The 16,906-nt window shown below is 45.1% G+C and overlaps 1 protein-coding gene across 1 annotated transcript in view; it reads right to left on the reverse strand.

The window, feature by feature from the left end:
* Positions 1–825: 825 nt before the first annotated feature.
* LOC115116156 (synaptotagmin-9-like) overlaps positions 826–16,906 on the reverse strand; it is a 52,061-nt gene continuing 35,980 nt past the window's right edge. Inside the window, exons 4-7 of the mRNA XM_029644641.2 lie at positions 6,733–6,853; positions 6,336–6,507; positions 4,621–4,750; positions 826–3,064 (exon numbers count right to left, since the gene is read on the reverse strand). Of these exons, the coding sequence (XP_029500501.1) occupies positions 2,996–3,064; positions 4,621–4,750; positions 6,336–6,507; positions 6,733–6,853 (492 nt within the window). The 3' untranslated portion in view covers positions 826–2,995. The remainder of the gene's footprint in view (positions 3,065–4,620; positions 4,751–6,335; positions 6,508–6,732; positions 6,854–16,906) is intronic.

The following is a 16,906-nucleotide window of genomic DNA, read 5'->3' on the forward strand; positions in this document are numbered from 1 at the left end:
ATACATAAGTATTCCTCTTGTCCAGATGGGATAGGGCAGTTGTAACCCCAAAATATTGTTGTATAATTATGCTGTTTCGGTATAAATAGCCTCTAAAATATATGTAAACAGACCATAAATGTCAACATTTTTATTTTCTTGGAAATCTGTGTTTGATATTATATTGTACAATATCAGTACTTGATGCATTCACAACTTGTCTAAATCCTATCATCAACTATTTTCAGCCAGTGTATAGCTGTGGATTGACTGCATTGTTTAAATAGAATTTAAATAGAATTTACAATGCAGATCATTTTTTAAATTCATTTTTTTACACTATCTTATCACAGCACTGGCAAATCATGTTTGACCAACTCCCTGACCAAAATGGCTGACCCTTTAGAACATCATAAGAAGGTTCATATCCATTCTAGAGTTCTAATTCCTAATTCTATTTCCAAAGCATCCTGTAGGCTACACAGAACGGGGAAGTTGCCCTGTTTATAGCGAACGTTGCATCATCATCATCATCTAAACGGTGTCACGCGTCATCTTCTGAAGTGTCCCATATGCAGGGAGAGAATGTATCGGCTGATGACCAGTGGAGGAAAAAGCACCCAGTTGTCATACGAAAAGTAAATCTAACTTAATGAAAATTACTCAAGTAAAAGTGAAAGTCACATGGAAAATACTACTTCAGTAAAATTCTATTTGGTTTTAAATATACTGAAGCACCAAAAGTACATGTAATTGCTAAAATATACCTAACTATCAAAATAAAAAAATTCCTTATGTTAAGCAAACCAGACGGCACAATGTTCTAGTTTTGTATTTTATTTACGGATATCCAGTGCACACTCCAACACTCAGACATAATTAACAAACCAAGCATGTATGTTTAGTGAGTCTGCCAGATCAGAGGCAGTAGGGATGACCAGTGAGGTTCTCTAGATAATGAGTGAATTAGACTGTTTTCCTGTCCAGCAAAGCACTCAAAATGTAATTAGTATTTTGGGTGTAATGAGTATTTTGGGTGTCAGGGAAAATGTATGGAGTAAAAAGTACATTATTTTCTTATGGAATGTAGTTAAGTAATAGTAAAGTACAGATACCAAAAGAAAACTGCTTAAGTAGTAATTTCAATTTAGATTATTGTACTTAAATACTTTACACCACGGCTGATGACATACTCAGCTAAAAAAAAAAATGGATGGCTCCAGTTCCTAATGTTCTGTGTCATATTCAAAACGTACACAATGTTGGCTTGTTATAGATGTGTATGGCGCTATGAAGTAGTGCTGGTAAATGTGGGTAACCTTCACAGTAGCCATAAGAGTGATTTTCAGAAATGTTAAAAGTCCAGAGTACAACAGATGTTACATGATTCCCATGACTAAAGTCAATACAATGGCGCCATCATTCAGGTAGAGTTCAACATGCAAAGTCATTAATCACTAAAAGCATCAGATAATGAAACATGGATATTCAGACAGTCACGGTAGACCTCTTCTGATCTAAAGTATATCTGATAAACTGGCTCAATACACGAGGTACAATTGATTAGATTAGAACGCCACACTTCTAGTGCTGCGGGTAGTAGGCACAGATCTAGGATCAGTTTACCCTCCTAATCTAATAACTTTACCATTAGGAGGAACATGCTAAATTTACCTGAGAACAGCATATGGAGTAGGTACAACTTCCTCACACTGATTTCTGGCACTTTGTGAGGGGCAGACATGTCTGATTGAAAACACTCTCTCTGACAGTGACAAATCACAGCTCATCACTGGAGGCAGCTAATCCATGGAGAGCAACGGAGGACCAATTTAGCCCCAGCACATGCAGCCTACGCAATGAGGAGACACATGGTTCGATAGCCAATCAGCTTGCTCTAGAACTGAGCCTGTATGACACTGTAGGAAACAGTGGAATCAATATTCTGTCAGAGCCTCAAATGTACAAGTACATGTATCCCCAAGAGGTATGCATAGCAACAGTATTATTCACTGAACCCAGCTGATAAAGTGAAACAGTAGTTAGCAACTAGGCATGTGTCCAGATTATTCTAAACCATATTGATAAATCTGTGAATGTTCCAAGCAGATGTTTATTTGGCATTGGTTTCTATGTGGATTCATTAGTAACCTTCTCACAAATACAGGCATTTCTTCCAGTCATGGTAATCCACTCGGCTGCAATCTCATTGATTGGATTTGTAATTTGCAAAAATAAACTGGTCATCGACAAGGTACAAAACAAATGACTAGACCCCATCTCCATCTCTCAGAAAACACTTAAACTCACACGCATGCCTTTTATCGCCTCAAGACAATCTGTAGTTGTCCTAGCAACAGGTGAGGATTATAACATTGACCACCCAGCTGTGTTTTTATTAATAAATATTTATTGATAACAATTGAAAGGACATTTTTACGTACAGGTACTAAGTCTAAGAAATGAATTGCCACTGCACATGTCATGTGATCAGCCGACAGAACATTCTATTCCAAGAACAGAAACAGAGAAATTGAGGAGAAGATATTCCACCAAAAAACCATGACCTCATGCACTGTTTCCAAATGAAATATGTATATCAGTTCGACTGGTTGTTTTCAAGTACACTGTGCAATACACACACCCCATTAAAAACAGGTAGAGCAAGACTAATGTAAAAAACGGTTACTTCAAACTCAGGCTTAGACCAAACTGTTAAAACCTCCTGGTTTGTTTTTGTCAGCCATTTTCTTTTTAGAACTGAATAAAGAAGACAACAACCGTATTATGTGGCCACTCAACATGCAACTGAATCAATCCAACTCCCCATGCAAACGCCCTGTCCCAGAGACAGAGCTGACAATGATTGGTCTCTGATAACTATGAGATCGACCGCACGCGGTCGTGACGTATAACAGTATGTCGACCACCAAGCAGGAAGGTGTTCCTACGGTTGGGCTGGACCGCCTGGCTCTTCTCCTTGTGGTAGTATTCCAGGAGGGACCCGCGGTTAAGCTTACGGAGACGGAGGAGTCTTCAGAGAATTACAGGACCCTGCCTGGCTCCCACCTGTGGTGCCTTGGTACTGTGGGAGAGAGAGAGAGAGAGAGAGACGAAAGAGAGATAAACCTCCAATAAAGATAGCTGTGTACACGTAGATTAGTAGTCCTAGAGACATTCTGTAGAGGGGAAGAAGATAACAGATCACTTCGGGTCAGTGTATTGACCAAATCTGCTACTTCAATAAACCAATTAAATTGTAAGTTCTGTTAGAAAGTGACGTTCACTGCACTGTAGTTAAAGCTTAATAGCAGCAATTGTGACCTAAAGACATTAATAAGAGCTCACTAATTCAAGGATCTCTCACGAATTGTAGGTGATAAGCAACAAGCTGTGCCAAACTAAAATATGTTTTGGAAATTATCTTTATTGCCTCTGAATCCTCCTTAGAGGACTGCCAAACATAACTACTCTAAAACACCCATAGTGAAAACAGAGATTCTCTCAAACTCCCAGCACTTCAACATGAATGCACTTGATTGATTCTCTTCTTTCGCTTGCAGAAATCTAGCCGCTCAGAATCGGTTAGTTAAGCAAGCAGCAAAATGTCTTCCTCTCTTTTCATCTCATCAAATGTGATTTTTTTTTTTTTGGGGGCCTTGTGAAGGCAGAACATCGATTCAAATGGCTGGTGAGGCAGACTGCTAAATAATAGATGGGGGCTCAAATTAGGATTTCAAAGCATTGTCACATAATGTACATGTAACTAAGTAACCCTGAAGCAAACAGAATAGTCCACTTAATTGTTCCTTTTCTCAAATCCTGCTCTGCCTGTCTATCTCTTTTCTTGCTCTCGTGCTGTCTCTTTCACTTAATCTACAGTATGTCTCTCCCTATCTGTCTGTCTGTCTCTCACTCTCTCTTTCTCTCCCCCGTTCCCTCTCTAAACATTGGTGGTTCACTCAGCTGTGTTCTAAAAGGAAGACAGTCTCCTTTGATGCCAACACAATAAAGCCATTATGCAAGGCTGAGTACACAGGTCACACACTCTCTCCTTCAACTCCTCAACACTCCATCTATCCGCCATAATAAGAGATGTATTATTATATATTTCCAATTAATGTCAGCTATTTTATGTATACCGTTGTTCAGCTACCTTGTATATAGCAACATCTTATACAATGCAATGTAAACATGAGATGTAGAAAGGCCTTGATTCTTCTTCAGAAGAATCAGTATACTTGCTGCCATGCCTCTTGCTGCCATCAAGATACACCTACTCGCTGAAAGCCTTTTGCATTCTCAGCTGTGGTTGTTTTTAACAATGGAGGATTTTTTTGCGCTAGGAGGTAGAGAGGTTGAGAGCCTCTTAGGGTATTTATTATTGAGAAGAATGAGGCCTTAGAAAAGAGGAGGATCATTTTGATGAATGAGTTACTGTGGCAGGTAACGACACTCTACCGTCTGAAGTCTGAAACCACCAGACATAGGTCAAACTAGTCTGCTCAAAGATGTCGGGTATTTGAGTCATTTTGACAGTATGCAATACAAACCTATTTAGGCTGAGGCAAACCTTGGAAATGTTGCACTTGGAAACAAGACACATATGTGGACACACACACACACGAACACCGGCTTTACCTCTATGAGCGGGTGCCAGTGGGCGATGGGTTTTCGTGGGTACGACAGCATTTCGCTCCAGTGGTCTCGACCCAGGTGCTCTGCATCGGTGCCCACTTTACACACCCCGATGACCTCATTATGACCTACACTGGATAGGGAAACACACAGAGGCCTTCATTACTCCTGACTTTGGACTGGAGATGAAGGAGTACTGTCTCGGCCTAAACTTAACGTTTATTTGGGTAGTAAGATAAACCTACAAGTTTAATCCTAACTTTAGACAGAACATTAAAGTAACATTACAGTAACCCTGCGTGGATCTAAAAGTGAATCACATGAATCATTGAAAATGTGTGAATTCATCGAAAAATAAGGCATCAACCAAAATGTATGATGGGATGTGAAATCTCAGGAAAGAACATTCATATTGCGTCTGTATGAATGGTGTGACAGAACTAAATGCTGCGAAAGAATGAGAGTATCTTTTCAATCATGGTGTGACAGAACAGTCATTCAAAGCTAGGTGATCATGTGAATGAATATGTCTGCCTTCACAGTAATGATGATACATTTTCCATGGTAGAAAAACATAGCGGTACTAAAGATGAGAGTTGATAAGAGAAAGAATAGAAGGAAGATAAAGACGAGGAGATGTTGGACTGCTGCCCACAAGATAGGAGGCTCCGGGGTAATGTAACCTTCTCTAATTCACTCCCTTCTGCATTGAAAGCTTTTTAACCCTCTATATGCCTCGCATCAATGCTGAATCAGTGTTGTCTTGACTGGAGGCATCTACACGCTCAAGGGGCTACAAGAAACCTGAGAGACTGACAAGTAGCACATGGGTATATACTGCATAAGAACCACAATTTAAAAACGACTGTGTCACTGATTTAAAAGCTACTGAGTCACTGAGTTTAGCTTTTAGTTTAATTTATTCATTCGACCATTTTAAAAAACAAGCACACGTAAAACTTGCAAAAGCCATACGTGCACATGAATAAAATCATTGAGGATAACACACAATAACGTCTGGGACTTATTTCCATTTTGCTCCTCTTGAGACAAGATGGCTAGACAAGATCAAACACAGTATGGCAGTGAAATAATAAAACAAAAACATAGAAGAAGAACACATCATTCCCGTTACATCATAGGGGTTATTTATATGGGCACAGAAGACATCAAACACATTTTTACTTTATGTTTAAAGCTGCCCAGAGAGGACGTTGTTTTTATAGACAGAGGCAACTCATTCCATTCTGAGGCTCCAGCATACAAGACAGTACCTTTCCCAGCATTACTCCTGAACCTGATCTGGTGCTGTGATTGATTTCCTCGTGTTAGCGATGCATACAATCACTTAGATATCTGGGCGCAGGACCATAAATACTCCTGTAAACCAAACCTATTCTAATCTGGGACACCCTAGCCTCAACAGGCAGCCAGTTTAGTTCCTGAATGCAGCTCCTGCCTATGTGAGTATGTGGACTCACCTTCAATACCACCCTGAGCAGCTTATTCTGGGCTATCTGGAGCTTCCCCTTCATAAGTTTAGATAAGCCCACAAACCAGGAAGTACTAGCATAGTCAAAAGGGTGTTGAATGAGGGCAGTAGCTAGCAATTTCAAAAGCTACTGAGTCACTGAGTTAAAAGCTACTGAGTCACTGAGTTAAAAGCTACTGAGTCACTGAGTTAAAAACTACTGGATCTCTGAGTTAAATTTACTCACCGGTCGTAGTCCATGACTGCGATCATAAGGCCGATCTGGTCAATGTTCTCTGGTGGGACATCAAAGACTATGGCTTCATTGTAGACAGGGTTCAGAGTGTTCCTCTTAGTGGAGGTCTTCCTCTTCTTTAATCTCCGACCGTCACACATTAGAGAGACCTTCACATACGGGTCTAGAGAGATAGAGACATAGAGAGTGACAAACTGAGACATTGAGACATTGAGACTGAGACAGAGTCTGCTGTGCTATTTGTGTTGTATACAGCATATTTTGATGTTAGGTAGTATTGAATAGAAACACACAGTGTTATAGTGATGTTCTGAATAGAAATACACAGTGAGATATTATGTGTTTTTGTGGTAGTGTTGTTATGGTGTGAGGTAGTGTTGACTTCTACCTGATGCCCCAGTGATGTCCATGGCCTTAAGGTTCCTGGCCTTGATCATGGTGATGGTCAGTCTGCCGGCGGTGGGCAGGTAGCACAGAGAGAACATCAGGTCTCCCAGGTCCACATTATCCTGCAGGGTGGAAACACAATACAACACCACAATATAAACCACATTATCCTGTAGGGTGGAAACACAATACAACACCACAATAGCAACCTCATTATCCTGCAGGGTGGAAACACAATACAACACCACAATATCAACCACATTATCCTGCAGGGTGGAAACACAATACAACACCACAATATCAACCACATTATCCTGCAGGGTGGAAACACAATACAACACCACAATATCAACCACATTATCCTGCAGGGTGGAAACACAATACAACACCACAATATCAACCACATTATCCTGCAGGGTGGAAACACAATACAACACCACAATATCAACCACATTATCCTGCAGGGTGGAAACACAATACAACACCACAATATCAACCACATTATCCTGCAGGGTGGAAACACAATACAACACCACACTATCAACCACATTATCCTGCAGGGTGGAAACACAATACAACACCACATTATCCTGCAGGGTGGAAACACAATACAACACCACAATATCAACCACATTATCCTGCAGGGTGGAAACACAATACAACACAACACTATCAACCACTGTATCCTGCCGGGTGGAAACACAATACAACACCACAATATAAACCATATTATCCTGCAGGGTGGAAACACAATACAACACAACACTATCAACCACTGTATCCTGCAGGGTGGAAACACAATACAACACCACAATATTAACCACATTATCCTGCAGGGTGGAAACACAATACAACACCACATTATCCTGCCGGGTGGAAACACAACAATATCAACCACTGTGTCCAGGGTGGAAACACAACACTATCAACCACATTATCCTGCAGGGTGGAAACACAATACACCACCGCAATATTAACCACATTATCCTGCAGGGTGGAAACACAATACGACACCACATTATCCTGCAGGGTGGAAACACAATACAACACCACATTATCCTGCAGGGTGGAAACACAATACAACACCACAATATCAACCACATTATCCTGCAGGGTGGAAACACAATACAACACCACAATATCAACCACATTATCCTGCAGGGTGGAAGCACGATACAACACCACATTATCCTGCAGGGTGGAAGCACAATACAACACCACATTATCCTGCAGGGTAGAAACACAATACAACACCACAATATCAACCACATTATCCTGCAGGGTGGAAACACAATACAACACCACAATATCAACCACATTATCCTGCAGGGTGGAAACACAATACAACACCACAATATCAACCACATTATCCTGCAGGGTGGAAACACAATACAACACCACATTATCCTGCAGGGTGGAAACACAATACAACACCACAATATCAACCACATTATCCTGCAGGGTGGAAACACAATACAACACTACAATATCAACCACATTATCCTGCAGGGTGGAAACACAATACAACACCACAATATCAACCACATTATCCTGCAAGGTGGAAACACAATACAACACCACATTATCCTGCAGGGTGGAAACACAATACAACACCACAATATCAACCACATTATCCTGCAGGGTGGAAACACAATACAACACCACAATATCAACCACTGTATCCTGCAGGGTGAAAACACAACACCACTATATCAACCACTAAATAAATAATCTCAAAATAATCAATATACGGTCAGGATCGGTTAAGGACAAGATCCTTATTGTTCTTACCCCAATATCATTAGAATAAGGATGGAATAGAACACTATCACAACAAGCTCTGACCATATCAAGCTCAAACCAGTGCCTTGGGATTTTACAAGGACTTTTACAAGGAGCAAACATGTTGACCAAAAACCCCATCATAGCAACTCTCTAGTTGGTTTCGCTGAAGGGTATGTCAGGATTTGGCCAGGGTTGTTCCGGTTTTTGGTCACTAGATGCCCCCATTGTGCCTTTTGACCTTTTGTTTTCCCTTGATCCCCATTATTATTTGCACCTGTGCCTCGTTTCCCCTGATTGTATTTAAACCCTTTGTTTTCCTCAGTTCTTTGCTCTGTTTTTGTATGTTAGCACCCAGCCCTAGTACTCTGTGAATTCTTGTTGATCCCAGTGGACTCTCTTGTGGAATTCTGTTTTTTTGTTCTTGTTTGTTTGTTTTTGAGTATCTTTTGAGGCTTTTTGTGCTTTACCTTCCACCTTGTGGATTTACCTTTTTTGTCTTGGAGGATTACCTTTGTTCTTGTGGAATTCCTTTTGAGGTTGTGGAGTTACATGTTTTCCTGAAGAACTTCACTTTTTACTTCATTAAATACACCGTCTCAAGTACTGCTGTGTCTGCCTCATCTTCTGGGTTCTGCCGACTATTCGTGGCTCAGTTGGTTAAGTGACTGTTTCTCACTCCGGAGACGCGGGTTCGTAACCGGGTCCTGACAGAAACACAGAGCCAATAATGAACCCAGAGGCAGCCAGTTCCCAGGACCTTGTTGCCATGCTGTCCCACCACCAGGAGACTGTCCAACGCCACGAAGCCGCCCTGGTTCAGCAAGAGGCCTTAATGGCTAGACATTCTCATCTTCTGTCGGAGATGCTGACTTCCATAAAGCAGATATCTGATCGACTTACCCCGGCAACAGTTCCCGTCCCAGTACCTCAGATTCACGTACCCATGGCAGTTAACCCTCTGGCTGAACCTCGTCTTCCACCTCCTCAACGGTTCTCGGGTGATCCAAGTGCTTGTAAAGGGTTTCTCACCCAATGTTCTCTCTCCTTCGAGCTGCAACCCTCGTCGTTCCCCACCGACCGGTCTAAGATCGCATATATCATCACCCTGCTGTCGGAAAAAGCCCTGGCCTGGGCTACTGCTGTGTGGGATGCCCATAGTTCCTGCTGTGCCAGCTACTCTGCCTTTGCTGAGGAATTCAAACGAGTGTTTCAAGGCCCAAGCAGTGGTCCTGACTCAGCCAAACAGCTCCTGACTCTCCTCCAAGGTCGGCGCAGCGTGACGGACTATGCCATCCAGTTCCGCACGGTGGCAGCAGCGAGTGGCTGGAACAACGAGGCGCTCACGGTGTGCTTTCTGAAAGGCCTTTCCGACACTATCCAAGATGAACTGGCCACTCGGGAACCACCAGACAATCTCGAGTCCCTGACAAAGTTGGCCTCACGCATTGACCAGCGTCTGAGAGAGAGAGAACTCAACCGTAGACCTCTAGCCCCTATCAGTCCCAGCTCCGAGTCCCCACCTTTATCCTCGCTGGCTCCACCGGAACCCATGCAGATTGGACGCATCTCCCAGGCTGAGAGAGACCGCCGGATGAGGGAGCGACGCTGTCTATATTGCGGCAAACCGGGCCATTTCCGTTCCACGTGTCCCGGGCTCCAGGGAAACGCTCTGTCCTGTACAGACCGGGGGGAACTGTAACGGGAAACAACCTCCTCTCATCCGTCCAACTCCCGTCTGCTCATTCCAGTCACCCTTTCCTGGGACAACCACAAGCTTCACCTTCCAGCCTTGGTAGACTCTGGAGCCGCAGGTAACTTCATGGATGGTGTCTGGGCGAAGGAGAATGGCGTTCCCTCTGAACCTCTAAGTGACCCCATGAGGGTTACTACATTGGATGGAAGCCCTTTGGGATCTGGACTTGTCACTCATGTCACTACCTCCTTGCGACTTTCAGTTTCACAACACCAGGAATTGATGAACTTTCATTTGATCTCCTGTTCCGAGTTCCCTCTCGTCCTTGGATACCCCTGGCTTCACAGCCATAACCCTCACATCGACTGGTCTGTGGGCACTATCAAGCAATGGGGTCCTACGTGCCAAGCTACTTGTATTTTCCCGAATTCCCCGAGTTCTACTCCCGAGTCTTTAGAATCCATCGACCTGACCCGAGTTCCCGAGTGTTACCATGACCTCAAACTGGTATTTAGCAAACAGAGGGCCACCATGCTACCACCCCATAGACCTTATGATTGCCCCATCGAACTGTTTCCGGGCACTTGCCCCCCCCAGGGGTCGGATCTTTTCCCTATCTCCACCCGAACGAGCTGCTATGGATACCTACATCAAGGACACTCTGGAAGCAGGCCTCATGCGTCCATCCACCTCCCCGGCGGGAGCAGGGTTTTTCTTTGTGGCCAAGAAAGAGGGTGGATTACGTCCTTGCATCGACTACCGGGGACTCAATGCCATAACCGTCCGTAACCGTTACCCGCTACCCCTTATGGCCACAGCCTTCGAGCTGCTCCAGGAAGCAGTTGTTTTCACTAAGCTTGACCTGCGGAACGCATACCATCTTGTGCGGATCAGACCTGGTGACGGGTGGAAGACCGCTTTCAACACGCCTACTGGTCACTATGAATACTTGGTGATGCCCTTCGGCCTGACCAACGCCCCAGCGGTGTTCCAAGCGCTCATAAACGATGTGCTTAGGGATATGCTTAACATATTTGTGTTCGTTTACTTGGATGACATCCTCATCTTTTCGAGCTCTCTTCAAGAACACACTAAGCATGTCAGACAAGTACTCAAACGCCTCCTAGACAGCCATCTGTACGTTAAGCCGGAAAAATGTGAATTCCATTCATCCCGAGTACAATTCCTGGGATTTGTAGTGGAACCCGGTCGAGTCCAAATGGACCCCAGGAAGGTAGGGGCGGTAGCGGATTGGCCCACCCCCAAATCCGTTAAGGAAGTTCAGCGTTTCCTGGGCTTCACTAACTTTTACCGCAAGTTCATCAAGAACTTCAGCTTGGTGGCAGCCCCTCTCTCAGCTTTAAACAAGGGTGGCAATGCAAGGTTTTTGTGGGGAAGAGAAGCTGAGACTGCCTTCCAAGGACTCAAGCAGCGCGTCCTCTCTGCTCCCATCCTGATACTACCGACTACGGATGAACCGTTTGTGGTGGAGGTAGACGCCTCAGAGGTTGGTGTTGGAGCTGTCCTGTCTCAGAGGGGTGAAGACAAGAAGCTTCATCCGTGCGCTTTCTTCTCACACCGGCTTACCCCGGCTGAGAGGAACTACGATGTGGGGATCGTGAACTCCTAGCGGTTAAGATGGCATTGAAGGAATGGAGACACTGGCTCGAGGGGGCTTCTCACCCGTTTCAAGTGCTTACGGACCACAAAAATCTGGAGTATATCCAGCAGGCGAAGCGGTTGAACTCTAGACAAGCTAGATGGTCTCTTTTCTTCAATCGATTCCAGTTTATCCTCACCTATCGGCCCGGGTCGAAGAATCTCAAACCGGATGCCCTGTCCCGAGTCTACGCTCCTGCCATTCGAGATGACACGGACATGCCTGTCCTTCCTGCTGCTAAGATCGTGGCTCCGATCTCGTGGCAAGTTGAGGATACCGTGAGACGAGCTCAAGCTATTGAACCGGACCCGAAAGGAGGTCCTGCCAATCGGTTGTTTGTCCCCAAGGCAGTGAGGACTCAGGTCCTTCTGTGGGGCACTCCTCTCGCCTCACCTGTCACCCGGGCGTAGGTCGCACCTTGGAGTTCATCCAGCGTAAGTTCTGGTGGCCTACCATAAGAGAAGACGTTGCCACTTTCGTCAATGCCTGCCCCGTGTGCTGCCAGGGCAAATCTTCTCACCTCCGCCCGCAAGGACTCCTTCACCCTTTACCTGTTCCCCACAGACCCTGGTCCCATATCTCGTTGGACTTCATTACTGGCCTTCCTCCATCCCATGGCAATACTACTATCCTAGTCATTATCGACAGGTTTTCAAAGGCGGCCAGGTTCGTCCCTCTGACTAAGTTACCTTCTGCCAAGGAAACGGCTGAGTTGGTAATTAATCATGTGTTCCAAGTCTTCGGCATTCCTCAAGATATGGTTTCTGACAGAGGTCCCCAGTTCGCCTCTAGGTTTTGGAAGGCCTTCTGCCAACTCATGGGGGCTTCTGCCAGTCTATCTTCAGGGTACCATCCGGAGTCCAACGGCCAAACTGAGAGGATGAATCAAGAGCTGGAAACCACCCTCCGATGTATGACTCGTAACAACCCGTTCACATGGTCGTCCTTCATTGTTTGGGCCGAATACGCACACAACACCTTGCGCTCCTCCTCCACTGGTATGTCCCCGCACGAGTGTCAGTTTGGCTATGCCCCTCCATTGTTCCAGGACCAGGAGGCAGAAGTCAGAGTGCCTTCAGCCTTGAAGTTCGTCAGACGCTGTCGGCTTATGTGGAGGAAGACCCGTCTTAATCTTATGCGTTCTCACAGAGGTACCAACAACAAGCCAACAGACGTCGCCGTCCCGGGCCTACCCTGCGCCCGGCCAGAGAGTCTGGCTCTCCACAAGAGACTTACCACTACGGGTGGAGTCTCGCAAGCTGTCCCAAAAATACATCGGTCCCTTTAAGGTTGCCAGGAGAGTTAACCCAGTTTCAGATCGCCTACACTTACCCAGATCCCTTAAGATTAATCCCACGTTTCACATTTCCTTATTAAAACCTGTTGTTTTTTCTCCCCTTGTCCCGGCAGACAGACCTCCCCTCCGCCTCGTGTCATTGGAGGCCAGCCGGCTTATACCGTCCATCGGATACTGGATTCCCGCCGGTGCAGCGGTCCTGGCAGTATCTGGTGGACTGGGAAGGCTACGGTCCCGAGGAGCGCTCCTGGGTTCCTGCCAAAGACATACTGGACCCTGACCTCATTCGTCAGTTCAGGGCCCTCCACCCTGAGAGAGCTGGTAGGAACGTCAGGAGCCGTTCCTAGGGGGATTCTGTCAGGATTTGGCCAGGGTTGTTCCGGTTTTTGGTCACTAGATGCCCCCATTGTGCCTTTTGACCTTTTGTTTTCCCTTGATCCCCATTATTATTTGCACCTGTGCCTCGTTTCCCCTGATTGTATTTAAACCCTTTGTTTTCCTCAGTTCTTTGCTCTGTGTTTGTATGTTAGCACCCAGCCCTAGTACTCTGTGAATTCTTGTTGATCCCAGTGGACTCTCTTGTGGAATTCTGTTTTTTGTTCTTGTTTGTTTTTGAGTATCTTTTGAGGCTTTTTGTGCTTTACCTTCCACCTTGTGGATTTACCTTTTTTGTCTTGGAGGATTACCTTTGTTCTTGTGGAATTCCTTTTGAGGTTGTGGAGTTACATGTTTTCCTGAAGAACTTCACTTTTTACTTCATTAAATACACCGTCTCAAGTACTGCTGTGTCTGCCTCATCTTCTGGGTTCTGCCGACTATTCGTGGCTCAGTTGGTTAAGTGACTGTTTCTCACTCCGGAGACCCGGGTTCGTAACCGGGTCCTGACAGGGTAGGCAGAGCTTTTTATTATGAGATTAACAATGGCAAATTCCCTCGCTCCCTTTATAACTAATATGTTGCTAATTTATAGGAGAACTCATTACTGACATGTCCTCATAAGTATCATCACTAGCTCACTCACAGGTAACGGTGCTGTAGCAAAGGTGTCAGGCTAGATGTATCTGAAACGCTTCCCAGTCATTGGTCTGGAAAACTCCCTCTCATATTTCCAATAATAAACATTGATGCTGCACGAGAGAGAAGACTTCTGTTCGGCTGTAAAAAGCAACAGCTCAATTATCACCCTGTTCTGAAAATAACTCCGTAGAGGTAGTGAGATCTCCTCTGACACACTGAGAATTCCACTGGAACATTTTAATGGGAGAGCAATAACTTTCTATGCAAGATTTTAATTGATTAACCCAATGAAAGGTTTCATAAAAACGCTACCAAACTTAACACAAAATGTTTTGCTACTATATAGTAATGTAGTCCTACTAATGAATACCTCTAGACATTCCTAAGGCATATTGATGCGTATGCAGCTGTCCATTTCTTCTTTTTACCGTTACTTTCTCCTTCCCAAACTAGATTAGCGAACACAAACAGAATGCCCCTCAGACTGTTAATAGCAGTGCGTTCTGCAGGTCTCTCTCTGCCGTCTACCATGCCTGATGGGGGGGAGGGCGCGTTTTTGTTTTCTCCCAGAACCCCCTGCGGTGTTCCGTGATGAGGTCCCTGCGTCCTGTGACATTTACACAACTCTCCCTAATCGTCTTCCTATCGGGTTGCTCAGGCGTGAAAGCAGGATGAGAAGGGCTAGATCCGTGTTCCAGGCATCCAGGGACCCCCCGAAGGGCCTTCACCAGCAGGATATAGCATTTTAAGAGTGGGGGGGGGCAGTAGGTGTAGGAGGCAACAGCGGATGCAGGAGAAGGTGACGACTGTGCTCCTCTGAGTCTCTGGTCATCACGTCGCCTCACGGCTCCACATGCTGGCACCATGGTTTCAGGCAACACAATCTACTTACAGAAGCTACTACTCTGCCTAGGAGAAGCTAAATGAGTCCTACAGTTGTGCAGTCATACCTCTTTGTTTCAGTACCGCATAATTACATATACAAGGAGTCTTCTATGGTCATGGCCTCAGCACAGATGCGGAATACAGCTGCACTTCCGTTGAACTGTATAGGCCCTTCACACTAGAGACAAACAACAAGTGTACTGGATCCTGTGTTTGTCAGAGACGTCTTCTTATTGTGTGCTCATAGCTCTAAATCATTCAAATGCAACAATGCTGCTGCCTCCTTGGTGCTGCATCTTCCCTGAGCAGAGGAACAGAAACATGAAATAGCACCCAGTCAGTTGTACAGGCAAGCTGTCTCTGATTCATTTATAACAATGACTCTGCATTCGTGTGTGTGTGTGTGTGTGTGTGTGCCTGTGAGCGTGCGTGTATATATGTGCTGGACGGCAAGTAGCCTAGCGGTTAAGAGCTTTCGGCCAGTAACCGATAGGTCTCTGGATCGAATCCCTGAGCCGACGAGGTGAAAAATCTGTCCCTTAACCGTAATTGCTCTTGTAAGTCGCACTGGATAAGTGTCTGCTCAATGACTAAAATGTGCAAATAAGCGTGTGTATGCATTGGCTAACAACAGAAGGCCATACCTGGATTAGACATTCCCCAAAGGATTGTAGAGAACCTGAAGGGGGGAATAAGGAAGAGAGAATGTGCTAAAGACTGAAATAGAGGATGGTGGGAGGAGCTATAGGAGGACGGGCTTATTGTATTTGTATCCCTGAATTTCCCTCCTACCCTCTTCCATCAGGAATCCTTCCCTCTGATTGGTTGTCAGGCAGACAGATACAGACATTTACATTTACATTTAAGTCATTTAGCAGACGCTCTTATCCAGAGCGACTTACAAATTGGTGCATTCACCTTATGACCTCCAGTGGAACAGTAGTGCATCTAAATCTTTTCAGGGGGAGGGGGGGTGAGAGGGATTACTTTATCCTATCCTAGGTATTCCTTAAAGAGGTGGGGTTTCCAGGTGTCTCTGATTGATTGACTCCGCTGTCCTGGCGTCGTGAGGGAGTTTGTTCCACCATTGGGGGGCCAGAGCAGCGAACAGTTTTGACTGGGCTGAGCGGGAACTGTACTTCCTCAGTGGTAGGGAGGCGAGCAGGCCAGAGGTGGATGAACGCAGTGCCCTTGTTTGGGTGTAGGGCCTGATCAGAGCCTGGAGGTACTGAGGTGCCGTTCCCCTCACAGCTCCGTAGGCAAGCACCATGGTCTTGTAGCGGATGCGCTACCCCACCTTAATCTGAGAGTTAATGGTGACCACTCATCTACAACAACACAAATAACAGGTCAAACCCACTGGCTCCAGGTCATCTATAAGTCTATGCTAGGTAAAGCCCCGCCTTATCTCAGTTCACTGATCACCATAGCAACACCCACCCGTAGCACGCGCTCCAGCAGGTATATTTCACTAATCATCCCCAAAGCTAACACTTCCTTTGGCCGCCTTTCCTTCCAGTTCTCTGCTGCCAATGACTGGAACGAATTGCAAAAATCACTGAAGCTGGAGACTTATATCTCCCTCTCTAACTTTAAGCATCAGCTGTCAGAGCAGCTCACCGATCACTGTACTTGTACACAGCCCATCTGTAAATAGCACACCCAACTACCTCATTCCCATATTATTACTTACCCTCTTTCTCTTTTGCACCCCAGTATCTCTACTTGCACATCATCATCTGCACATCTGTCACTCCAGTGTTAATGCTAAATTGTAATTATTTTGCCTCTGCGGCGTATTTATTGCCTTACCTCCCTACTCCCTAAAGAATAACATT

This window comes from Oncorhynchus nerka, linkage group LG28, assembly GCF_034236695.1.
Source record: "Oncorhynchus nerka isolate Pitt River linkage group LG28, Oner_Uvic_2.0, whole genome shotgun sequence".
In the NCBI taxonomy this organism is placed as follows: domain Eukaryota; kingdom Metazoa; phylum Chordata; class Actinopteri; order Salmoniformes; family Salmonidae; genus Oncorhynchus; species Oncorhynchus nerka.